The 27880-nt window shown below is 44.2% G+C and overlaps 1 protein-coding gene across 1 annotated transcript in view; it reads right to left on the bottom strand.

Moving 5' to 3' along the window:
• Positions 1-27880, bottom strand: part of CNIH4 (cornichon family member 4) — a 53522-nt gene that overhangs the window by 12263 nt on the left and 13379 nt on the right. The window contains exons 2-4 of the mRNA XM_085613000.1: positions 13839-13907; positions 8454-8566; positions 6109-6249 (exon numbers count right to left, since the gene is read on the bottom strand). Of these exons, the coding sequence (XP_085469126.1) occupies positions 6109-6249; positions 8454-8566; positions 13839-13907 (323 nt within the window). The remainder of the gene's footprint in view (positions 1-6108; positions 6250-8453; positions 8567-13838; positions 13908-27880) is intronic.

The following is a 27880-nucleotide window of genomic DNA, read 5'->3' as shown; positions in this document are numbered from 1 at the left end:
GCCATTATGCTGCGGCACTGACGGACGTTATCAAATTCGACCGTTTCCATACTATCCCATGGTTAAGGGAGCTCCGGGGACTCCTTATAAAAATGAATTTGAATCATCTATGGGATACCAAAGACGTAATCTGCTTTCCTACGAAGGCAAAGCTGAAAGACCTATATTGGGAAATGGTATATTCTACAATGTTTAGTGACGTCACAAGTACAAGCCTAACATCTCGCTTCTTGGACATAAAAATGTACCCTTCTTGCGAAATTTTTTGGGATATCATTGAAAAACCCTTTGATAGAAAACTTTATTTTCAATTTCGCATAGGTACACTCCCGGTGAATGCGTTTAAGAAGCACTGGTCCCCAGTATGGGATGAACATTGCCACCACTGTAAAGAACAAATTGAGCACATTTCCCATCTTTTGTTCTGTTGCCCATTGTATTCGTCCCCCAGACGCAAATGGTTAAAACCTGTGTGCTCTAGTTTGGGAACCCGTAGCCAATCCGCAGCCCTAAGGATACTTGAATCAGATTGTTCCATATTGCTTGTGGTTGGGGTAGCAAAATTTTTGGCCTGGTCATGGTCAATTCGTACTCGTTCACTTATGGCAATCGTATCGTAATGAAATTATGTATATTCTCAATCTTGCACTCTCCCATATGAATTATTGTATTTTATTTATAGAAAAATCTATATTTTAAGAAATTTGACAAATTGAAGTACTTGTATTTTTATTATGTATTTACTCGACATTCCATGTTTAATATGTATTTTTATATATAGTATTTATTGTATTAGGGATAGGGGAATGCTTTTATGACAAATGTCGAATAAAGCTTTAAAACTGAAACTGAAGAGACCACAGGAACTGGATTTATGTTGTGGTGCTTTGTGGTGCTTGAGATGCTTCACTTTTACACAAACCTTCTGCACTAAATTCTCTTATCACATTTTTCTGGTTGGTGGTGTGAGTTCTCAGAGAACTTTGATGCACCAGGGGGGTCATCAGCAGGTGACCATTCTTTATGACTGCATGAGCAACTGCTAAATTCAACATAGCCGATTTGGGATATTTTATCTTTCTCTCTAGCCTGGAAGGAGTCTTTGAAAGTCCTGTTTATACGTGTGGGATCAAAGAATTTTTCAGGAGATGAACAGACATCAAAACTAGTTTTTGTCCCAGCAGTTTGTGGCTATAAAGGCAAAGATTATAGTTGTCAACGTTTTAAAGAACCACCACTATTGACTGTTTAAAGTAGGCCTGGGCAAAATTTCCGTTCCGTTCGCGGAATTTGCGATAATTTGACATTTTTGCGTTCCGCGGAGAGCGCGAAAATGTCAAAAATTCCGGTTTCCGCAGCTTGGCGATAATTTGTTTCTTGCTCGCGCTGTAAAATGATACATTCTCGCGCGCGCGCGATCGCCTTACCTGAATCCCTGCGTTCGCCGACAAGTTTTCTTGATCCGGTCGCGTTCTCCATGAGATGTTGTATTGTTTTTAGCCATTTGCGCTGTCTCGCGACAGTTCGCGCCCGCAGTGACGTCATGCGTCGCGCGATCACGTCTTTCTTCTCGCGATCATGCACCGCGAGAACAACTCAAAACAAGATGGCCGCGCCCGCAAGCAGCCACATGGGTAAGTTGGCGACCCGCAACCATGCAGAAAATCGCGCGAACATGCCGGAAAAAAACTTCCGCATCTTCGCGATATTTCTGCTTGTTTGCGATAATTTTAAACATTCTCGCGATAATTTGCGAAGGTTAATTCCGCAAATTCCGCCCACCCCTAGTTTAAAGACTTGGTTTGAATAGATTTTTACTGACATTTTGAAATCAATTCCAACAATCCACATGTAGATAGGAGAGAACATAGAAGACCCAGAAGTGGGCAACTAACATAATTCAAGAGCCCTCCCTCCCCAGACGGCACATCCACACCCTAAGTCAGCTGATGGTACAGTCTTAGGATCATACAGTGCTCCTTCAGCTGAATTTTCAGTCAGGCTGGAGGCCCATCGGGCAGTCTACAGATAGCGATCTAATGATTATCCAACTTGGAAGTATCTAGGAGTTTCAGTACATGGAGCCACTTAGGGCAGGAAAGTTCTTGAAAGTCTCTGACAAAGTATTCAAAAGGTGACTGCTCTGTTTGGTGAAATCTTTCTCTTCACCTCATGATGGCAACTGTTGTCCCACAGTCCCAGGAGAGTTTGCCGGGCAGCCAGGAGGAAGTGGGAAACATGCCTACCAAAGATGCCACAAAGTGGGTAGATATCACAAGCTGGGTGTCCCAGTAAGACCACCTCAGGCATCTTGCCAATTCTGACCAGGTATCTGTTCTACAGTGGTTATCACTGAAGACCAAAAGGGTCTGGGGTATAACTAGAGTATGCGAGTTAAGTGTACCCGCTTTATGTACACACCCTTCAATACAAAGGGCTTCCCCTCTTCATTTTAGCCAGTCAAGTTGGGTTATAGTGCCATCTGTAGAGCATTTTGAGTACTGTTAACCTCCCCACTGCATGGGATGTGTAGTAGTTGGTCTGTATCAAGATTTTCTCTCGCGGTTTATGATCTAGTGCGATGACCAATTCTTTCTCTCAAGCCTGCTAACCCCCCCCCTCCCCCCCAACCCTGCGCCCACTGATTATCTCAGCATTGGTGGAGAATCACATCGACTGAAGGTCAGAGATATAGTCACATGGGATGTGGATGGCTAATGTCTGTCACATATAAAGTATCCTAGGTAGTATAACCCTTTTATAGGCTGCAATTCTACCCAGTAGGGACAGTGTTTTTTGCTTCCAACTATTGAACTCAGATCTGATCCATCGTTTAAGTTGTCGACTGTTTAAAGTTTAAACTGTAATTTAAGAACCACACCATCTTTCCTCTCAACCCAAGTTACCTTGGGCCCAATCTTTAATTCAGTAATTTTTTTTAAATCATTCATTCCAACCCTCCGTAATGGAACTCATGTTCAGCAAGCACAGTTGGCCTTTCAAAGGTGTAGCTGACCCTGCCTCAATCACAACGCCCTTTAAAAATTGAGCCTGGCATATGACTAACTACCCCAGTCCCTTGGATCTTTCAGAAACAAGCACAACATGTTAAAGATTCTCCATAGACCTACTATCCTCTCAAACCAAGCCCTACCAGCCACACGGAGGTGGGTCGGACATGAGAGATATTCACCTCCAAACAAAAAAGCATTTCAGAGAACCAAGCATGTACATGACTGACATTACACAAACCATACGAGGATTTAATAGGTGAGCTGTGTATGACTGATATTTCACTAAACCTTCTCTGGCCCTTGCAGCTTTTCTGAGGCGTCACCTTGAATCTTTACCAGTTCCACGGGTATTTCAGAGATATTCCAGACATGTCTGAACTAGCTCAAAACTATCTGTATTTTAGGGCTGAACTTACAAGGCACATATCCAGCCTTTTTTCAGTTTTGAAGAGGCAAGTCAAATAAGGGACCAATAAGGAACAAACCATAGCAACCTTCAAAACATTAGGGTAATATGGGACTAAAATCATTCCATTCCCCAAGCATTACCCATCGCTTGTCCCAAATGTGTAAGCCAAAGCCCCAATAGTCTTTCAGCGACACAGGCAGTTCAACAAATCTCTGGATGGATCCATAGACCTCATATGCCTTTTTCACATTTGACCTTGTTAGTTTTGGCCAAAGGCATGTGGTCAGGAGTTGCAATACATGCAATTAGGGTTCAAGTGAAGTTGGCCAACTTAATACATCTTAGTAAAGTGCATGTTTATATTCAAACACGTAACGTAAAATAGTATGCATCATTATTTCCCTATAAATCTAAAAATAAAAAGCAGACATAAGAGCGCCTGTCTTGCAAGGGGAATTTCCATGCTCCCATGTGCATCCAGGACATGGTACAAAAGCTGAGAATCTTAAAACAGCATTTCTATTTTATTTCTTCCTTTAACAGAAGCCTAAGTGGCATATCTCTTTAAATAAACTATGCAAACCTCTGGCTTTCCTGTCCAGAGCAGACAGGTCCAACCTGAATTGGTACTACAAACAAATGTGGTACAATTCACACCCTGCCTGCACTTGGCATCCATCCCATAAGCATGTTTAACAGATATAAAAAGTGATAAGTCCCTTTCCATAACATTTCCAGATCACTGTGCCGCAAGGGAGCATGGAGGGATTTAGACAACTTGGCAGAGGACAGGAACCGCTTAATTTGGGGAGAGTACTAAACTCTTCACATGTAATCCCCCACATGTCAACCTCTTAATCTAACATTTTCTGATATTCTCCTTAAAAGAGAAGAGTAATCCACTTTTCTTACTCAAACAGCAGATGATGCAGTCTTTAACCTCTTCAGCGCTGCGCGGATTCCCGCGCAGTGCTGAAAGATCTGAGCGCGGGCGGGGCCATGACGGAACGGTTCCGTCATAAGCACAGCCCAACCGGCGTGCATGACGGAACCGTTCCGTCATCGGCATCGAAGAGGTTAAGAAAGGGCACCATCCCAAGTTAGGTACTTAATAATCTGAGGCAAAGCAATCAATCACAGGGAGGCAACATCAATATACATACTTAGGACTAGATGAATCAGTTGAGCCCAAGCACGAGGCAAGATGCACTCTCTGAATGAATGGGGTTAGATGTAAAGCATCAAGTACACACATTCCTTAGGTCTCACTCCTCTAATACTACTGCAGCACTTGCACCTTAGTTATGATTTTTTCTTTTTTTTTCTTTTTTTAAATCAAGGGCCTTTTCTTTATTCAAGATACATTGGTGCTCATGATCACAGTTACAGAAGCCCAGTGCAAAATATTTAGTGTTTATTGAAATTCACTTTCTTTTGGGGAGACTGAGGGGGGGGGGGGGGGGGGGGGGGGGCTTGGTCAGTTCCACCATTGAAGCACCTCTCCCCTAAGCCTTTTCAACTGAAAGATTGCCCTATTGGTTGTGTTACAGCCAGGGCAACAGCTATGCACCTCCAAATGATATTCAAAATAGCTAATGGGCAATGTAGGTTTTCATAATTTATAGTAATCGCCATATCTATTTAGCAGTTTGCTATAGATCTGCATTACAATTAATACATTGCAAAACTCCTGGAAGAGGTCAGGTGAGATACTAGGGTGAAATTCAACTATTTCTGTCCAACCAAAAGATGTTGGCTGATCTCAAGTACATGCGAATAAGGGTCAACTATCTTAGAAAAGTAACTGCAGGTGTTTAGTCTGTTTTCATTACATTAGAGCTGACTGGCTGGGGATTTGTAGTCCAAGGTATGGCCCTTTTCACCTGCACCCGCATGGAGACTCATGAGACTCCTGTGAAAGGCACAACCAGTCTCTCCTAACTTTGGTACCTTGCCCATAAACACGGGAGATGTACGACTGCTACACTACATGGTACAAATGGGGGGGTGCACATTTGTGGCACCATGTAAATAGCTGTGTACGATGGTGGGACACCTGCAGGCTACCCCTTGTCCACGGTGGAGCCGATGGCCCTGTATGTCCCTGTTGCTTAGGACTCCTTTTCAAAACTGGAGTGTAGTTTCCTCTGCTGAGTAAAAAAGTATCTATCTTCCTCTGCTGCTGGTTGTCACTTATAAACGAGAGCTCTCGGGCTGCACTAGCCTGATAGATACACATTCATGAAGTGCCCTGGTCTATGGCTACCTACATCAGAGCCTACGAGATGCACTTCCTTCCGATATTAGGATGATTATGAACTTTGAAAAAGGCAATGTGTTCTTTTGCTCCAAAGTGGGATTACTCCTGGCCCTCTGGCCTAGGGCTATGTACATGATCACCTGTGTGTACCAGGCACACCTCCTTTCATCGTGGTTAATCTCCCACAAGCTGAGGATAAGCCTGGACTGCTATTACCAGAATATAAGAAAATACGTCTACTAACCATGTGTAAGATTTGCACAATGCCAAGCTGACTGGTGTAGTTCCGTGGATGATACCGACTAAAAGATTTAATGTGATTTAAACTTGTAACTCTCCCTCATCCCTTTATGTCCTATTCACAGGCACGGGCAACTGGCTCTGATAACTCACAAGATATGGATTTAAATTTCTAAGACACTCACCTGTAAAGATATATAAAGAAACACAAGAGATGAAAGCCCAGTTTAATCATGGCTTCTTTCATGTGTGATTTCAGCTGTCCACGATTGTGAATTTCTGTGGGGTCAAATACTCCTAGGTTGCCAGTTGGCACCATTATATACCTGTAACAGATTGAAACAAAGAAACGAGCCATTAAGTGGACAAAAAAGCTAAGGGTGAGGAACATAGAATAATTAATCTAAAACTTAAGCTCTCAAATCTTTGTTGTCCATGGCAGATTTTGGTACTCTACCATACATCTGTTCCACTACTTTGAACCCCACCCACTACTTGGTATATGACTGGCCTTGCTTCTCCGACATATTTCTTCACGAGGACAGGCCTTGGAATTAAACACCTTGAATGCAGAAGGACATACAAGTCGGTTCATGGTCCTGGTTCAACTTGGCAGTCCATAAGATCCCCGAATAGGCCCAGTTAGAGAGACAGACTGGTTTAGAGAGCCAAATATTTTTTACATTCTAATAATTGTTACATCTAAAACCATGTACTCAACCCCCTTTATCTGCGCTAACCAACAATAAGTGTGTTTAGCCATCCAAAGTTGATATAACTGGTAAATCAGTGTATGTTCAAAATTACTTGTAGAGTTTTATCCAGTACTTTATAAAACCTATCAGAAAATGAAGAGAAGGAAAGCCCTAAGCAGACGAGGCATGAAAAATCATGTCAAGAAATTACAATGCATAGAAAATCTCCAACTCCTTTTTTGTTGCGTCAGTTTCAGCTTCAATTGGGTTATTTTCCAGGTATTTGCAGACAATATGCCATACCTTCAAAAGAAAAATGTATCGTGAAAAAATACATATATTAAAAATAGAATTCTTAAATGCATTTTCATGTGTCTTCAGCCTCCTAAATGAATACTTCGAGGTGCACCTTAGGCAGCAAAAACAGATGTAAGTTACAAACTTTGAACTTCTAGATTAGGCAATATTTGACTGCTGTGCTACCTAAATGCTTAAACTCCCTCAATTTACACTGGATTAAGGGCAGTGCTCTCACTAGGCCACTCAAGAACATTAACCTTTATGCCGCTTAAGGGTAGCAGTGACTTGTGCTTTTGATACTTTTCAACCTAAAATATGAACTTTCGTTAATTTCAGCTTTCTTGCATAGTACAGAATGCTCTTGCCAAGGACTCTTCTGTACTAAGATACATATACCCTGCCAATGAGAGTCTCCCCTATAATATGCCAATTCCACAAGCAAATTGGACAGAAGGTCAATATGTAGTTTAGCTGGTGGGGTGTCGGGTTTGCACAAACGCTTTGCATTTAAACAAAATTTTTCCATTTTAGTTTTGACTGACCGTAAAACTTGCATACAGAATCTTCAGAGATTGTTTTTGTTATTTCAAACAGGATTCAAGTCTGCTTTAAAGAGCAATGACTTTCCCTTGTTGCCACGCAACAGTAATGGCAAGGTCTGCTATTGGTAATGGTCTGGTTCCTGGTCACCTCTCTAATAGGTCACATTGTTCCATTACCAATTATGAAGGGACAGCATGATCTAGGCTCGATGCAGCTGATAACATACACCTACTTTTTAACTATCTTGATTATGCTTCAAGGGATATTCAATCCACAAGTTCGCCCCCCGAGTTCATCTTTGACGATCATGGTCGATTCTTTTGTTTGAAATTCACTATCCAGCAGAGGTAGATGTGTGGGACTGCTGAATTTGCCCTGAAATTAAGCAAATCAGCACAATATATCCCATACAAGGAGGCTAATAACTTGATCTGCGATTAGAAGTTGATGGTTACACATGCGATAATTTAGAACTGCTGTTACGGGGAGTGTAGACCCTTATCCAACCAAGCTATTTTAGTTTTAACTTTTAATTAATTTTCTTTTACTTGGAAGTTGTGGGTTAAGATGTGTAAAAAAATATGTTTTGATGTGTTTTGACTTCAGGCTATAGCTATAGGCCAACAGAAGGTGAAAACCTTAAAAGACTGTTTAGACTTTCTATAAAGTCTGAATATATGCATTGACATCAAGGGGAGGAAGTATTGGATCACGTAAAGCAGGCACGCAGTAATTATCAGAGCAGGGATATTTTCTCAATCGTCTCTGAATCTTACTGTTACCATCACACACTTTGAATATCTGGTTAAACAAAGTAAGGAGATGATAAACATGTTTCAGTGTACTGATATAGAATTTTCTAAGCATGGTATGGGCTCATCATGGATACGTCCTTCTGTCATAAGATGCATGTGCATGCAGAAATAAAGGGCAATGTAAGACCAAACATAGGCTTCCATAGTTACAAGCGAGAAACTCTTATCTGCACTTACCTATATACATTCCACGTAGCGACAGGTAAGTTCAAAAGGAAGATGAACCAGTGCAACGAAATCAGCATTAACACTGTGACAGCTGTGTGCCCGATTAATTCCGGCAGCACCCACTGCAAAATAAAAGACCCTCATTATTACAACAAAACAATGCAGCTAGAGAAAGTCCACCTGCTGAAAGCACAGCCGACTTCCGGGTAATACAATGAACTACAGCAGCGTACTTTAACCTTCGAATATGCCATCACATGGTGAGAACGAGATGATGCATATCTTCAATGATATGGACCTTGGTCTTAGGGCTTCTTTATTGAAGAGAGGACAGGGCAGTCTGTGCAACACTGTTACATTATAAGCAAGTGGTGGCTTCCTCAACCAAGAACAACCTGTGGTTTACCTAAAGTTTGAAGCAAAACATTACAATTATAATTATAAGGCTACTGATGATGAGCAATCTAAAATATACCTGCTACAAGGTTTATTTGGGTTTCCACAAAGGCACAACATATGTTATGGATACATATAGTGTATAGCACACTACAAATAGTACTCTTGTTATTCTCCAGCCCTGATGAAATTGTGGGGGACACCCTAGACGACGAAACACGAGTTGGCTGGCTGGGCAAATCAAAGAAAGAAAATTAAAAGATCAAGAGAAAATACAAGAAATTTGTGTCATATTAATTGATTATACCGAATGTGATTTAGAGTGTGCTTGGGAAACACGTTAGCAATCTAAAATATTTCTTTAAAAAACACGCTCCTCTCTAGCTCTTTCAATTAACTCGGGTGCAGGTTTCATTGGCAAAGAGATGCAAATACATCCGCACTAAGGGATTAGGGAAGCAGGGTTGCTTTTTTTGTTGGGTGAAGATTTCATTTTAGGAACACATGCCATTGGTGGGATTGCCCTTTCAGCTTTATCTTGTTAATTGATTTTTTTGTTACAGCTTTTGTACACAGTTCTGCATTTGAAACCCTTTACACGGGCAAGGAAAAAAAGTCTTCAATTCCATTCCAGTTTCCGATTACAAGTGTCGCTGAGCAGAGTCTATAGAGATCACCTAGAAAGTGAAGTCTCCAATTTATTAGGGACCACATCCTCCCCACAATAGAGAGAGGCTGGATTCTGAACACAGCAACTTTCCTCAAATGTGAAATGATCGTTTCATAGGAGCACTGATCATGCAAGAAAGGGGGGGGAGCAAGAGTTCACTATACATATGTACATGGCAGGAATTCGGTCACCAGTGGCTGCTCGGTTTGTAACCATGTCTTCAATGGAAAATAGTCCCTTTGTCTGGAGAAGAGAATGCCACACTAGAGGAGTTAAGATCTATGCTGCTATACTATTCTCCCTTGAGCACACTTCCTCAGACTAACCACTTAAAGCGTAATATATTTTAGGTTAGTATCTAGGTTAGAGGAGAACAAACATAATAAAAACTGTGATTCGCACAACTGACAGACGAAAGTGGGGATTATGTATGAAAATCAATTACTAGAATACAATTACAATGGGCGTCAGGGTTTGCAACCTTTGTCCCACGGAATTGCCTTAGTGCAAGACCTAAGGAATACATATGCAGGCGACAAAGGATGAGACTTGCTCTCAGCCACACTAGGTACCACTGCTCTCATAGAAGAAATCAATAGTACCAACTGGTACGATGGCATCATCTTCACATTTCTTCAACCCAGGAAAAGTCCAATATAATTCTCTGGGAAAATTCATTTCACCAGAAACCGGATCCTTGAAACAATGTGGGACCTGGGCAGAAGGACCACACTGGATTACGATGGCAGGCCATATGCTGGCCTGATCTTATTCCTAGAGTGGAGCACTTCCATCGCAGTGCTCAACCAGAATGGGCTTAAAAAAAACTCGATAGGATGGTTCAATTGAGGAAAATCGTAAGATGAATAATGCACAACAGGGACAATCTAAGTTTAAATGGGCCGAACCTTAAGAGACAGTCTACATGCTATGAATAATGCTTTTCTCTGATGCCTCCCTCCTTGTTTTATCCTAGTCTCTAGATAGAGGGACTATAGCCACTCAGAGGATGTTTCCCTCGTGAGCACAGCAGACTATTTCTTCCTTCGATGTTAAGAAAATGTGTCATTGCGGAGAGTGTAAACTGAATGTACTGCTTGTTGAGAAAATTGATTAGAGCCTTTTGCATAGAGGCCCCCTTGAAAGAAGATCTGATACAGCTTCAAAATGTAGGATAACCCCAATTTAGAGGAGAGGAAACGGTTGTATTCTATGATCTCTTAGTTCCTTGCTGCTCACCCTGTGCGAGTGTGATGCAATAGAATGTTCATGTGGTGCTAGTGGGCAGTAAGTGGATGCACTTTTGGATGAGTGCATATGTTTTTTTGTGAAGTGTGGAGTGCGTATTACATTTTTAGATCCACAATGAAATTTCCTTCTGTGTAGAGGTGTGTTTGGGTTAGCTATTACTTTGTGACTGTGGGTGGTTAGTGGGTTGGAATATACCCTGCATAATACCTTGTATACTCTTCATAATTCCCTGCATGTGGGGATGGGTTGGGTTGTATGATACCCTGAGTGATGCTTTCTAGTGGAGGCATGATTCCTTGTGTGTGGATTTGAGGATACTCTGAGCGATTGACTAGTTCCTTTTATGTTGAAATGTCTATGGTTGTAAGATACCATAGGGTGCTGCAGTGGGAACATGTATGTTCCTTTGTCCAGCGAGGTGTGCTGTAGTGGGAACATGTGCGTTCCTTAGTCCAGCGAGGTGAGCTGTTGTGGGAACATGTTCGTTCCTTTGTCCTGCAGTGTGTGTGGTAGTGGGAACATGCAGGTTCCTTTGTCCTGCAGTAGTAGGAACAGGAGGGGTCCCCTTGTCCTGCAGTGTGTGCAGTAGTCGGAACATGAAAGTTCCTTTGTCCTGTAGTGTGTGCAGGAATGGGAACATGAGGGGTTCCTTTGCCCTGCAGTGAGTGCAGTAGAGGGAACATGAGGGTTCCTTTGTCCTGCAGTGTGCGCAGTAGTGGGAACATGAGGGGTTCCTTTGTCCTGCAGTGTGTGCAGTAGTAGGGACGTGTGAGTTACTGTGTCCAGCGAGGTGGATATATGTACAAGTGGTATCCTGCTATATTTATATATCAAGTGTTCTCTTGCGGGAGCAGAATATATATAGTATGTGATCTTTGTGTGTGTGATTTTCCTTTCCAAACCTAAGGAGGGTAATGATTCATGTAACGTGATTTTATTTTTATGATGTTATCTTTCTTGTAATTTAGGATTGGGTACATTTTTACAGGATGTGTATTTTCTTCCACCCTGCGTCATGTTTTTTTTGTTTTCTGAAGGAAGGAGATAGGTTGTATTCTATGATCTCTTAGTTCCTTGCTGCTCAGCCTGTGTGAGTGTGACGCAATAGAATGTTCATAAGTGCATGGTTTGGATAAGTTGGGCTGAGCAGCAGGATGCTGTTCCAGGGGGTGCTGTACCATCTTACCTATAACTGAATAAACCTACATAATCTACACTACTGGCTACTGGACTGATTACCGACAAGGGCCTTACTTCGTTTACAAAAGAAACAATTACTTTATATTCATAATCCCTGAAGAAAAACGAGTAATGAACCCAAGAAGAGGGTCAACAGCCAGGACCATTTGCCACACAAGCGCAGCAATGACAGGCTGGATACCCGAGATCACCCTCTGTCATATCGTAAGACGCTGCAGTCTTACGACAATACCATCCAGCAGGATATGAGTCAGCAAGACCAGTACCACTTCAGCTTTTAATACTAATTTCAGCAGATTTCATTTTGGAGCATTCCACTACTGAATGGCTAATGATTGGATGGTTTCAGATGGAGCACATTACAAGAGAAAACGTTTTTTCTTTTGCAAATCCCTATAAGGAAAGTCATCCTCTGGACATTAATTCCAATAGCATTTTGGGCACAGTGTGTGCTTGATAAAAAAGGGTTTCTGCACCAATAGTACTAAGAAAAGTGAGGCCTTCAGGATGCTGAAATGCAGTGTGTACCACTTAGTTCCATGGAACATATGAATACACACACTAGGCACACTGGAAGGTAATCGCAAACCCGACAATCATTCAGACGCGAGTTGCATCAGTAACTCTTTTGCAATGGAAAGAGAGCTAAGTTTACAGCTACCTGTAGAAACGAGAAAGGCAGTGAAACAGGATAACATTTATGGACACAACAGTTACTGAAGAGTTTATGGGGTTTTTATATAATTATATTTCCTTCTCAGGGATTTTGTACTTTTCTATAATGCATGGATTCCCAAGGTCTAAAATGACCTGTAAAAATATGCTAAATAACATTAATGAACAACCATTGCACATGCTCTGACATTTGGCGGACCACTGTATCCAGAGACGAGGGCTACCATTGTCCTTATCCCATCCAACTGTGGCTGCAAAATGAGGTGAGCATTGAACAAGAGACCCCAAAACCTTCTGTAATCTTGGAGTACTGCTGAAATCAGATTTGTACTTTACATTACAAAAGGTATGTTTTTTGTGCTGACCAAATAAACCAGCTGCCACTTTTTTGCTTTAGAAATGTTATAGAATTTTGGTTTTAGACTGTAAATAATGAAGATAGCACAAATGTATTTTCTGAAACCTAACGGATTCCTGAGCAACCTCCTCAAGCCACTGGTGAAAGCATGTTTAGCACTTTAAAGGTAAACAATCGGAAGGGTTTTCTTACCAAGAGATATTACACCAAATTGCCCTATTTGCAGTCTTTCCATAGAAAGTTTACATTTCTGCATCTTCCATGTTCACCAAGTGTACCTGCTCTGATGCAGCCCACTCGCCTTTAATCTAGTTAGACAACTTTGCACATCCTAAACCCCAGGTTTTTAAATGATGAAACTAGTTCTCTGAAGACATGCATCATACATGCCAACGTAATTAATGTAATAAGAAACATATTGCTTTCAGAACATTCAGAAAAAGAGTAAACCCGCTTTCAACCTTATCTAGAGGCTGAAGGTAGAGCGCCGAAACATGTCTTTAAGAGGTCGAACAGTCTTTTTCTTCATAATCATACCTACCTCGCACAACTATATGAAGGAGCAGAAAGACTGCCTCTGCAACATAGAAGACGTGCTTCCTACATCCACTAACCTTGTATACAGTGAGATGCTGTTGGGGAGGCACTAAAGTATACAATAGTTACTAGTTGGGGGGGATAAGCGAGCGCTTGACAGGTGTTTGCAAAAAAGCATTTCCTTTAAGCATCCCCATTCCACTGCTGTCTCAGATAATATGTTGTCACATAAATATCACATAGACACTTAGTCATTGTCTTCTAGCCGCTGCAAGCGCTTTTAAGACCAAAACAAATAGTGCCTTACCTTGTTTAATTTCGAGCAGCATGATCTGGCGTTAATGTAGTCGCATTCTAAATCCGACAGAGTGATTATCTGACGCCCAAGATAAGGAGAATGAATATTTGCAATGTTTGAGCGCAGGTCAGACCTTTGGCACTTAATGTTTGCCAAACACTGATAGCACATTACAATGCAGCCCTCTGAGCTTTGTATCTCTGTGTTCTTTAGGTTTTATCTGCTAAGATTTACTTTTCCTAGTAATCACGCTGCCACATAGGTGCATGTTTCACTCAATGACTATCAATTAAATGAATCCTCCAAATCTGCAAGCGAGTCTACATAAGCGTAATATTAAAAGTAATTAGGAATTTAACAAGGGTGTCAAGTTTAAAATAAGAAATCTAATTGCATGGTTCAAACAGTCTCTCGTGTTCGACTAATGGTTTGTTGAGGTCTAAATTATTATCTGAATTTGGCAAAGCAGAACTTACTGAAACGCAAAGCTAACACAAGGAAAAAAAATTGGCACTAGAAGAGGATTTTAGTATTCTCACAATCACAGCACCAATTGCCTTTCTTAGGCACCCATTATTACATTAAATGTTGTCCCTTATTTGTAAAATATTGCATAGTTCCGGCTGTACATACTGGCTTAACTTTTACTGTAAAGATTTCTAGTTTTATTTTTCAGAAAATAATACACGTTTCAATCATGTTCTTAAATGTTAAATTGGAAGCATCATACTGTTCTTGTTCCATAAAACCAGTTGTAAACAAATTCTATTACAGTACCTGCTAAAATATGTTTCGTTCCCAATTGAGTAGGTTCTTACCCAGCTTATATATTGAGCAATTAGAAGTGATTAAAAAGAAGTGGAGAGAAACCAAAAGAAGCATTGCTAATACCGAACACATCTGGCTTTAATATGCCGCACCCTACATTGACACACCCCTCAATCTGCCCTCACACTCATTCTCCTCACCCTGCACTCACACAGACACTCCACTATAATAATACGTCCTGAGTGTTAGACCTGGCATCCTTGGTGTGGTTTCCCCAGACTTTTTGCCTTCTGACCCCCGGTTTTGCTGACTTCATTTTTGCTGGCTTTAGGATTCTGTGCAACAGCAAAAAATGATGGACGGAATGCTGAGTGAATCAAAGATTCAACTCCCCCCCCCCCCCCCCCCCCCCCGTAAAAAGATCTGGGTTAAATCCATCATTCTTAAGCTCAATATGCAACCCAGTTTGGCCCCAGCCATATGCAGATCAGTCTTGATCCTGCTCCTCATGGGAACAGTCCAGCCCGAACTGCCAAGTCGGGTCCTCACTGGACAGGAAAATAGCATCCTGGATCCGGTTTCGGGGTTTCACCCCTCATCAGCCAGGCTAGCTTGAATCCAGTGGCACAGCGAGGGACCCACGTCTGACAAAACCCATCCCACTTAGGGTCGAAAAGTGCTACAGCAACAAATGATGGACGGAATGCCGAGTGAAACAAGCATTCACCCCCGGTCAAGAGATCTGGGTTAAAACCATCGTTATTTTGCTCACTACGCATCCTGCATTCCCTCTAGACAGCCACACACAACGGCAGAGTAGGTGTGACTGAGCATCCATCTGTATGTTGATAGGTTATCCGGAGGCAAGATGAGAGGGAGGAGCTCACACACCTGAATAGGGTTGTGCCTGCCCCACACAAAGGGTTGCATACTCCCCTGTAGTGAGTCTGGGGCCAGGGAAGGACAGGCTGGGGCTTGTGCCCGTTGAAGTGTCCCTACTTTAAAGGCCCAATAGGGTTTAAGAACTGGACCTCTGACACCATGAAATTAGAACTTTGCGGCAACTAAAGACATTCTGTCAGGAAGAAGAGCTGCTATGCTGTAGGAGGGAGTGCCACTTTGCTAACTGCTTTGCTGTGTTGGCCTGTTGCTTCTTGCCTGGGAGTGGGAAGGACTAGATCTGCTCTATGCATCCTTGAACCCAAGTTTCTCCAAGGGCTTGCTGGTTTGCCTCCTGTTTTGAAGTCTCAAAGCCATCAAAGACTTCCTTCAACTCTGCTTCAGCTGCTGGACTCCGCAAACTGTAATTCCCGTCAAGTGGTGCCAATCCAGTCCTGGGCCTTGAAAGTGGGTTCTGCAGATGTTTTTCTTAAAAAACGGATGCAGTGACGACTTTGCGCTGATTGGAACAGACGCAGTGCCCTTCGACACAGAGATGCTTCGAGGACATCCCTGCGCAGCTCGATGACAACGCATGACCAGACTGCGAGGTTAGATGCCAACGCAGCGCCTGCATCATAAACGGTTCGACGACGATGTGGGACCAAACTACGATGCTAGACGATGCAGCGCCTGCATCGTAAAGAGTTTGACGACGTGGGACTCAACTGCGAGGCTCGATGACAGCGGGTCGACCAAACTGCGTGAATCGGAACGGTCGCACAGAATCTTCAACGCTTGCTTCATCCAAGGTACTTTTTCAGCAGGACCCGAGTGTATCTTGTAGTCTGCCTGCCCTCATCACAGTCGGCCTGAAATCTCGATCTAACCCGGTCCATCGCGACCTCAAATAACCCCAAAGCGCTAATGACTTCTAACCACTATATTGTAGTGTATTCTTTAAAAATTCATATCTCAAGTTCTACTAATTGGATTTTTGACATTTTGGTTTTGTTTTACTAGATAAATATTCTCTATTTTTCTAAACTGGTGTGGAGTCTTTGTGGTGTTTTCACTGTGTTACAGTAATTACAGTGTTGCACGAATACTTTACACATTGCCTCTTAAGTTAAGCCTGACTGCTGTGTGCAAAGCTACCAGAGGGTGAGCATATGCTAATTTAGGTAGTGTATCCGACTTACCCTGACTAGGGTCCTTACTTGGACAGGGTGCAAATCTCTGCCAACTAGAGACCCAATTTCTAACACAGAGCTATAAATATAACGTGCCCATTGCTTGCCATTCAATATCGCCTGGGGGATGTTTAACTTCCCCCGTGTAACTTGATTGTTGCAAAGCAGTACTGATTCAGCTTTTCATCTTTCTTAAGTCAATGAAATGAATACAGTTGAGTTTGGCAATAGTTTCATCTGTTATGACAGCGCTGAGACACTCAGGGTAGTACTACTGTACAAACGTACAAGATATTTCTATTTACAAGCAAGTGCTGGAGAGGCCACACATTTCACGATCACCCCTGGTGAGCTTCTGATGCTGTTCGGCAAATGGGAGACGGGAGAAGGGAAGAGGGGGAGTTTGTTTCCGTTGTCCCACGTTAGTAACAAGGAAAGTGCTCTGCTATCGTGCACTGCCTGCTCGCTCTGCTGGGTCAATTCAGCTGCTCTCTCTACCCGTTCAAACGTGAAGCCACAGGCAGTAGAGCTTCATCTTACTATAGCTCACTGCGCAGCTTAGTAGATTCATGCCCCTTCTGCAGAGCTCCGTTTACAGGGCAATAGCTTTGCCTTCACTCTTGACTGCATCTGTCTGGTATCCTTCCGTAGTTAAACAAGCATTGGTAATGCATCGGTTTCGCCTATGTAATGAATAAAGAGCTGTTTTCATCAATCATATGTAATGTAATGTAAATGTACTTATAGAGCGCACTGTCACCAGACGGACACCTTGTGGTGTCGCCTTTGCGGTTTCCTGGCGCTGATACTCATACCGCTGTGGAACCCCTCCTGGCTTTCCCTGTGAAGTGTCCACTCCTGGGCACCCCCAGGGTGAAGCCAGGCATCCTTAGCGCTGTTGGAGCCGGTGTGGAGGCTAAGCAAGCTATTGCCCAGAGTTGCAGCGTGGGGCCCGTGATTAGAATAGGCACCGAGGCGAGAATAGACAGGTCTGAGGAAATTGAGCCCGAGCCCCGCCGAGGCAGGAATCGAACCCTGGTCCCTGGCCAGAACTCTGCTTCAGGGTCTGCCGCTCTAACCATTGAACCACACTCCTCCACACTCAGCTCTCCGATAGCTAACAAAGGAGTGAAGAGGATGTGGTGGTGCAGCGGCCAAAGCTACTGACTCAAGAGCTGGGGATCCCAATTTGAGTCTCGGTGGCCTCGCGCAACATCCTGCGACTACATGCAAATCACTTCATCTCTATATAAATATGCTGCAATAGTAAAAGGCAAAACTTTATGAAAATATAGTTCCACCAAAGTGGATGTTAACAGTATTTCGGGGGTGGGAAAATGATAACAGAAGCAGAGGAGGAACAAGCATTGGTAAATGCAGGAAAATATGCTGCAGCCAATAGAAATTGAAGAAAAGGTAATTGGCACGCACAGGAACCAGCGAGAAACCAGGAAAGAGAGGAGGCAGGATGCAAGTTCCTTTTAAGTTATATTTAAAACAATACATTTCTCAAGCACAGCGCTAGCGCTGTGCAGGCGAAACCTAAAAATGAGATCCACTGAGACAGCGGCTTTACAAATCTGCATTGCTTCTGAAAAAGCTATATAAAAGACAGGGGTGCATTAAAGTCGTTCAAACTTCCATCCCCCACACCTCCAAAATTATGACACAGCAAGACTCCCCTGCCCATTAGATTGGCACTCAGACAGGGCAGCATTACTTAACGCCATGTGGATGATGTAAAGTCAGGCACAAGAGTGCATAGCTGCCAAGGGTCATTGTGTCACATGAGATAATTTCAGCCAGCCCTCGATCTGCACACAGCAACTATCTGTATGCTGGGACTTTTCAAACCCATACACGCACCATTAAAAACAAAACAGCATGCTTCGGATAGCACGGTGCTATTGGGTAAAAAAGAGCAAGGGCTTGCTGAGGGTGTCTGTTGGCAACTCCGATTGCGCCACCTGGCAGTAAGCTTGTTAATTGCTAAGGAAGTCTGTAGTCTCATGGCAGTTTCCTCCCTCATACTCACTGGGGCCGGGCTGAGTGACAAAGGATCTTGCTACTCACAACCATAGATGCTTCCATAAGAAACTCAAATTACTATGCAGCAGCAGAAACCCGCTAATGTATAAATTGACCATATGCGGGCAGTGAGAACCTGCAGTATCCAGGGGGAATGGAAGAAAGGGGTACAGGGAGGCAACAAAATCAAGACATTTGCTGGAGAAAATGGCAGTGTGCAAGAAAACACCAAGAGCTTGCAGGGAAAATGAAGATGTCTTACAGAGACATGCGCACAAACACAGAGAGGTGTAACCCCTACAAACATCACAAAATGCCCGAACTCACTTTTCATCTCTTATGGTCATACAAGTTTCCTAAAGCGTGATGCACGTATAATTCTTGTGAGTCTGCACCATGTGTTTTTTGTGTACACGTGCTGGCACCTACTCATTAGTGCCCATCTGGGAGTTTCATTTTTTTCACGTATTCTTGAACTCATTCACTAGCAGTGTGGGAAAGTGTACAAATGTAGCACCAAAATGTACGTGTTGAGCATTACAGACTCCAACTGATCGAGGGCGAAGTTCTGGTCTGTTGAAACTGCCACTGCCTTGCTTGTTTTGAAAGCTTGCTAGCTATTTTGGCATTACAGCCATGTTAGACTTCCTAGCACTATCCCGAGTGTTTGTTTTCTTTTAAATGGATTTTAACATTCTGCAGTAAACTCCATGCATGGGTTGTCCAACAAGAACAACAAGCATTAAAAATGCAATAGGTCTCGCCTTTTATTAAGCTAAAGTCATTTACTTTGCTATACAATACCATTAGCAAAGCAAATGTCTTTAACTTAGTCAAAGGCGAGACCTATTGCATTTTCAATGCTTGTCTTTTTTTTGCTAGTCAACACATAATTAAATGCTATTGTCATTTACAATGCCAATAGCTCAACTTGCACGCCACCCGCTCCTCCAGGGAGCTGGTCCGACAAATTTGCCCGGCAGCTTTGTGTTCCAGTGCCTGAAATACTCTGAGATAGCTCCAACTTAAAATGGGGGTATATTTGAAGTGTCCATATCTGTTCACAGTAAAACATGCCGCAGAACAGTGGAAGCCAACTTTGGGGAGGATGGGGGGGTGTCACTATAGACAAGGGGACCTCTGTTCCGATTAATTCTTCCTCACAACATCTTGCTAGTATGTGGGAGGGGGGGGGGGGGGTCCCTATAAACGAGGGGACCTCTGTTCCGATTGATTCTTGATGGGAGACCCTTAGCACCCTTTCCTCACAACAGCTTGCTAGTACCACCGCTCCCGAAACACCACATTATATTGTCAGCTGTAGTGACAGTGTAATTGCCCTTTGATCTCACTTTTCCATCAGAAGGCAGCCTGGGTTGGGTAATAAAGGGGCCATAATTTGACAGCATGAGTGGGAGTGGGTGAGTTAAAGTGGGGTCAAAAAAGTTGCGTTTTACGTTTCCACTCTAAGAGCAATAGGAATTGTATCTACATGTCTATGGAAAACGAGTAGGTGAGGCGAAAGAGGAGGAGAGACAGATCGAGCGTAAGAGGAAATGTGAGAGAGAAAAGCAGATGGAGGAGAGAAATTTAGAGGAAGAAAGGGAGTGATGGAGTATGTGTGAGTGAGAGAAAGGGGCACAGAAAGGAGAAGAGGGAGCGATTAAAAGGGAGGCTGTGAAGTAGTGAAAGGGCTCATGAATGGAGAAGCAGCCATATAGGGTGAAGCGGTTGGATAATGGGGAGACCCAGAGTGGCTCGGCAACTGATCCACAGAGGGGCCGCCAGTCGGGTGAGAGAGCGAGAGGCCCAAGCCTGTGGCCTCTCTAATTATTTTTGAACTGGAGGTCACCGTCGGGTGGACGAAGGTTAGGGCTAAGGCGCATGCGGATTGCGCAGGAGCGCGCACGGAGGATGCCACAGAGGGATGGCGCAGCATTGGTGGCTGTAGCATGGCTCTCGTGCCCGGGGAGGAGGGGGCAGGAGAGGCAGACTGGTCCCAAAGCTGCCAGACTAAGCAGACAAATCGCTCTTTCTGCCTGTCTGTTCGGGCGGAAAAATGAAGAGCGCAACTCTGGGAAGTTTGGTGCGCGCACGTGCACATCTCTTGTCCATATGGGTGCACATTTTGTCCACCCGTACGCGTGCACTTGGAATCTGTATTGATTCCAAAAGGCACTCGAATGACGAGAGCAGAGCATGCGCGCTAACGCCAGGCGAGACCTAAAAAACAATTAAGCGGTTATATAAAGAGGCACGCTTTACCAATGCCAAAGAGAAGGGTACATAATACTTTTCCATATAGAAACATTCCTTAGGATACATTCCTGAACACTGCGAACGGATGAACAATTACATGAAAAGAAAGACAATGTGCCATATGGACAATTAACTCTAGAAGCAATACAGATTGTCACTGGATGCCTTCACGTTTAAGCGCTGTATAAACACAGCAATGCAATCCTAAACATCAAGGGGCAGGGACACAGCTCAGCCAATGCAGAAGACGTCTGGAGGCTAAGCTGGCATCCGCACTCTACAGCAGTGCTTCCCAAACTTTTTAGAACCACAGCCCAATTATTAGAATGACAGACTTTCGTGACCCACCTTGCTTGAATGGACTCGAGGCGGGTTATTTTTTAATGCAACTAAAGCATCCAGTGGTAGCCCACTGTCATTTACAGATAGCAAATTTTCTACTGAAATGCCCACTAAATCTGCACGATATACAGTTTTACTGACAAAAGTATATTGCATACAAAGATTAATGTGTGATACTCTGGTTTCAGTGAATATTTCGTATTTGTGCATCACCAAGTAAAGTGTCTTGATTTATTTTGATCCTATAAAGTCTTTATTTCCATCACACTTCAGAATTACATGCTTCATTTTTGCTTTCCTAACTGCTAAATGTGAACAGTTCATTTACGATTATTTTACATTGTGTGTAACAAAACAAATGACATCCTACAGCCTATCCTTTCACACGCACTGTACCTCAGCAATAATGTCACATAATTCACTTTACTTTTCTGTTCTTTAGCGCTTTGCAAAATCATTCCGATACTGCTCAGTACGGTACAGGAGCATTCAATACACAGCAGTGAGCTCAGTCAGCCTTTCATTCTTCTGATGCCAACAATACCAGTTCTCTGAAGTTTTCTATTAACACCATTAATATTTATTGTTCTGGAAAATTGAAAACCTATAGAAGTAGTCGCTATTGACGTAGAATCTATTTCCCTCCCTCCAGCCCTTCCTCCCTCCCAGGGAAACCAGGAACCTCAGTGGCGAAAACCAGTGAAAGAGCCGTGGCTAACAAGTTCTGTTTGTCTAACTATGGCCGCTTCATAGCAGGAAGTTGTGCTTAGAAGAGGTATACAAACTCTGTATAGAAACAATTTTTTTTTTTTTTAAAAACCTTTATTAGCATTTCAACCAATAACAAGTATGGGCCTACAACCCCCCGGGGCCGGCCGCTAAGCAGTCAAAGCAACAGAGATCCAATGTTGACACAGGCAGAACCTCGGGGAGCAGAATCTCCATGCTAATATATTCTCGGCCAGTGAATGGCGCAAGTAGGACACCAGGATTAAGAAGGCTTTCATTTTATAATAGGGAAAGACGAAAGGATCAGGTGCCAAACAATTTCCCAGCAGCGAAAAATGGCAGGCAGAATAACAAACGTAAACAATAAACGGCAATCTATCGAGTCAATGGCGCTAAAACAGGAAGTGCAGGATGTAGAGAAGTATCATGACCAGTTGCGCCTGCAGTCCCATGCCCTAAAGCCCAGAAAACACCCCGGAAATTGTGGCACACATGAAAAAGCAGTGATTCACAACAAAGGAGTTGTACCACGCTGATCCCAGAAAAGAAAAACAAAGAAGAATCAGAGAAGAAAAAGGAGGCCATGGAAAAAAAGGGTAAAGACTAAAGAGTCCCCTTCCCCAACCCCCCACCCTGCACCTCTGCAGATGAGTACGCCCCCCCCCCCCCAGCAGTGTGCCTGTCGCCCTGGAACCAGACCCGAAATATAGAAGAACAGAGAAAAGGGAGTAAGAAAAGAACCCCACCAGACGGGGGGGTAGAGAGAGTATTAATAAACTGGAGGAGGGCCTTCAAAACATGCCCCCGGCTTCTCCCTCCCGCACGGTAAGTTTTCCCCCAGGCAAACAGTAAGCAGCACAAAATCGACTATGTCAAAGAAAGATGGGGAGCATTATGCACCAATTATACTAATAGCTATGCCATGAGAGCACGCAACCCCTGAGCCCGCCCACTAGATGACCACCCCTGAAGGATCAGCCTTATCCTTGACCACTCTTTGCAAATCTGCCCATGCATACCCCTCGACCCAGCGCCATGTCCAATGTTACAAGGTAAAGGAGTGTCCAAAAACGACCGGGAAGCGACGCACACAGGTGGGGTGGAAGTCTCTGAGTACCAACACAGTCCGCATCATGGAGGGACGTCTTTCCCAGTGTTGCCCCAGGATCTGCACTGCACACAAGGTCCAGGAAGGCGGAATCAGCCAAAGTAGACAACTGTTGCTTGAATTTTCCCTGGGGCGCCGGAGGTCGTGCACGGGACGAGGCCACCACCTCCCACTCAGGTCCAATACCTCCGGAACAGATCAGACCCACAGCCAGCCGATCACACGGAAGCATACTGTCCGGAGTTTCCAGCTGTTCACTAATCTCAGGGGTGGCCGCGACATTGTCCTCCTGTGTGCAGTGTGGGAAGTCCCTGTGTACCTGAGGACAGGCAGGCCGCAACTGTCCCGACGCTGATGCCACACCATCGAGCTTACTCCCCAAGACCCCGATGCCATGAACCAAGGTGGAATGAAGGGCACCGAGAGCCTCGAGGAGGTCGCCGTACCCCAGCACAGCTCTCTGCGATCGCTCCGCCACACTCCCAAAAGTCACACACTCCCAATCCTGCTGTGACCCGGTGGACAGGATGGTAGGCTTCATCATAACAAGATGGCCGCCGGGTAGGCCCGACCCGTATTGGGACCGGGACCCAGGGACAAGCGCCTCAAGGTCCACGTCGCTGGAAACAGGGTTCCGGGGGCAGGCAAAAATTATCCGTTGTGTGGTCACGGGCAACAGTCGTCCCCACCACGGACCAGCGCCCGCGAAAATCCGGGAGCAGCCTGCAAGAATCAGGGCGAGTTACGGGCGGCGTCCGGGCAGCTCACCGTCAAAGGCAGGGGCAATCACCGGAGAATCTCAGAATTGCCACCCCGGGCATGCACTCGGTCCGCTACGCTTAGCGGTAGGAACGACCACGGCGAAATGTAGGCCGAGGTGTGCACCGCTCCGGTGGTCCGACTCCACCCAGTCACCACAAGCCGCTGTTGTTGAACTGCCACCCGGCCAAGGCGTCCACTCGAGGTCCTGGCTCCAGGGCTGCACGGGCCGCAAATTTCAAAGGCACATTTCTCCGGCGGTACCGCCGCCAGAAACTTCGGAGTCACACGGTCGGTTGCCACTCTTATTCACAAATACGAGCGCGTAGCGCAGGCTGAGGATCTCATGCAGGATATCCGTGCGGGATGCGGAGGTTCACGGAGCCGGGAGTCTACGCTGCCGTCCCGGTCGCCATATTGGCTCCTCCCCTAGAAACAATTTTTAATGCACATTACACGATTCTTATTTGGCAAAGAAAAGGAACTTCTTTTGAAGCCAAAGTGCATGTCATCAGTAAAAAACAGTCACTCCCAGCACAAGAATTTAATAGCCAAAGGAGTTTCACCTGTTGCCCATGCAGTATGCTGTAATGGGAGGAAGCAAAACAGTAAAGACCAACTGAACACACCAATGAACGAAAAGGGCTGAGCCAAAGCGCCTCTATGTAAGTATACATATGTGCACGTTTTATTTATGAATTTTCTTGATTGCATGTGGCTTAGCATAACAGCTAAAGAAGTGACTGGGCCAGACCTAAAATAAGTCCTCTCCTTATATATGATAAGGTTTTTATAGGCAAACTAAGAGACTAAAGTTAAGGCCCTCAGCTTAGCTGCTGTAGAGGAAAATTGTGGGGCTTTGCCCATTCTGACCTAATGAGCCAGCAGACACTATTCATAGTTTAATCTTATACACCATGTACCCTTGAGGCATTGCACATTTAAACTGGCCAAATATGGCATCCTTGTGCACGGGGCGCACACAGAGGATCCGTCTCCCTCCCTTCACATCACAGCCCAAGCACACCATCTGCGGAGTCCTCCAAGGCTCATTTATCAGTCTTACCCTCTTCAACGTCTACATGACGCTGCTAGCAGACATCGTCAGAACCCACAACATCAACATCATCTCCTGCGCCGATGACACCCAGCTCATCCTCTCACTCGCAGCAGACCCAAAACGAACAAAGACAACTTTTACAACTGCATAAAGAATATCTCAGTCTGGATGAAAGACAACTGCCTGAAGCTCAACATGGACAAAACCGAAGTGCTGATTTTCGGCAGCCACATCTCACTCTGGAACGACTTCTGTTGGCCATCGGAACTCGGACCCACCCCCACTTCAAAAGACCACACCTGCAACCTCAACATCATCCTAGGCAGCGAACGCTCCATGAAACAACAGGTCAACGCAGTATCCTCAGCCTGCTTCCACATGCTGTGCATGCTTCGCAGAATTTTGAAATGGCTCCCCAACAGCACCAGGAAAACAGTGATGCAGACCCTCATCACCAGCTGCCTGTACTATGGCAACACAATCTATGCAAGCACCACCAGCGAACTCTTGAAGACTCTAGACGATCCAGAATGCAGCAGCCAGACTGATCCTCAACCTGCCCAAAAGGACCCTCATCACCCAGCACCTGAGAAACCTCCACTGGCTCCCCATCCAGAAACGATGCCACTTTAAGCTTCTGACCCAAGCCTACAAAGCCCTCCACAACAAAGGACCGGCATATATTAACCATTGCCTGAACTTCCACCAACCAAATCGAAACCTCCGCTCTGTCCACTTCGCCCTCGCACAGACACCATGCATCCGCCGCACCGGAGGTCGTCCTTCTTCCACCTAACTGCCAAATCCTGGAATGCCTTTCCCCTCCACTTTCAAACGGTTCTGTCATTGGCAGACTTCAGGAAGGGACTCAATACCTGGCTCTTCAACGGAGACCTGCAGCCCAGCGCTTGATACCCTCACGGTTGATAAGCCACGCCATTTAAGTACAGATTGATTGACTGATTTAAAGACTTCAGAAGCAAAGCTCCCTCCCCAGCAGAGCATGAGCTGCACGCCAAAATGTTGAGACACCTAGCCACCACAAAAGAGAACTTTCCTGGACACACTTTCTGTTCAAGGACCACTGTTACAAAACTGGAAGAAAAACAGTCCACTACAGGTGATGCAAGCATATTTGGTAGTATGCACAAACAATTCTCATTCAAGGCTATGAACAATTTTTGTATTTAATAACATGAGCCAATGTAAGGCGACAAAGGCAGAATGAATCCAGGCACACTATAGTTTTCCCAGGAAAGTAATGCATGGAGGGTTTCTATAAGTAATAGTCACAGATTCGGCAGAGCATACCTCGAAAAGTAAGCAATTTGCAATTTCTTGGGACCAAGTGGCAGTGTTTCTTTCGCGTAGAGGACAGGTTTTTTAATTGAACAGGTAGTCCTAGCACACATACTGCCAAGTGTGCCGCAACCTTAAAAGCTGACCTCTGAACATTTCAACAGCTGCACATCAGACGGACAGCTTCGCTACATCTCTTTCGATCTGTGGAGAACAGATTTATTTTGTATAAACAGATTTTGGAAATGGGGGCCACATATCCTCAAAATTAGATAGGAGTTCCGTTTCCTCCAAAGCTAAAAATATATTCCCTCTAAATCTTGGTCAAACTGCTGACCTCTCCACTCAAGTCACATGATTAAAATCTGTGATATTGAGCAAAGCCGACTGGTAAACACTGAATCCAACTGCAGAAAACTAAACAATACCATACTTCGCTCTTTACTTGCTGCCAATTAAGAGCTAAGCAACACAGAGACCTTGGCAGACGCCTATGGCTGAACCTGCTTACACATCAGCTCCTAAGCATCGCTCCATTCAAAGTCATAAAACAAACATTGGGACATTGCAATCTACTCCCTCCTCAAACTCAGCACATCTTGCAATCCTATACTTGCAGCAAGGAGCAATCAAATCACCAAATGTATCACAAATGCCACATCCTTGATGCCTGTAAAGAGACATACACTATAAGTACACCCCAGAGCGCCTAAAAGAACAGCCGAGTGAAAAGGGCAATCAAAGCTGCTTGTTCACAGAGCTTCTTCAGAGCAAATACCGATGGTCATTATCAAACCTGCATACGAGACATAACAGGAACTTAGAAATAATGTACCCCTGTGCCTTAGCCACATTCCCTTTTGTATTACTCTACAAAATAAAACAAGCAGGAGTAGAGGTCAGAAGTGGCAAATGGATGAATCTGGTTCAAAAAGGAGGAGAGGGAGCACTGAGCTGGGTTGAAGGTCACATCACTGTGGAGAAAGCAGCTCGACCAATAATTCAAAGACATTCGGTGACCCCCTCAAGCACCGATGACGGCGTCCCGAATAGTCAGAGAATCATTAATTCGGGAATGTTGGGAAACAGGAGTGATCGCAAAGACTCGGGTGTGCTGATCTGGCATCACTTAACATGCCTGTTTAGGTGGAGCGTCTTGAGAGGCAGTGTCCTGCAAGGAATACCACAGTACCAAGATGGAGCATTAGCTTCAGAGATAGGATTGTGTTAACAGTCGAGGCGTGACATCACAATCATAAGATGGCACTGATAGAGTAATACACGGCAAAACTACTTTATTTCCTCATCATATTTTATTTGTGGTGATGGTGAGGAGAGAGAAATTTATAAGCCACTTTACAGTAGCTTCAAGAGTGCTTCCAAGGAGGAGGAGAAGCTGACCATTTATTCGATTCCTCTGAGCAGTATGACACCCATAGGCTAAATACAATATGAGAACTTTCAACCCCTGCAGAAAATTATGACGAGAAATTTCAAAGATTGGAGCCATATTTGTGGTGTGATCTGCCTAGCACGAAATAAAGAAGGCAGAGAGAGAATGGGTATAGGCACTGGACAGGAAGATTGGCAATCCATTAGGACAGCAGTTCTTAACCTTCTTGCTTTT

Source organism: Triturus cristatus, chromosome 6, assembly GCF_964204655.1.
Source record: "Triturus cristatus chromosome 6, aTriCri1.1, whole genome shotgun sequence".
Classification (NCBI taxonomy): domain Eukaryota; kingdom Metazoa; phylum Chordata; class Amphibia; order Caudata; family Salamandridae; genus Triturus; species Triturus cristatus.
The sequence above is the reverse complement of the archived record's forward strand: the minus strand, read 5'-3'. Positions and strand labels throughout refer to the sequence as shown.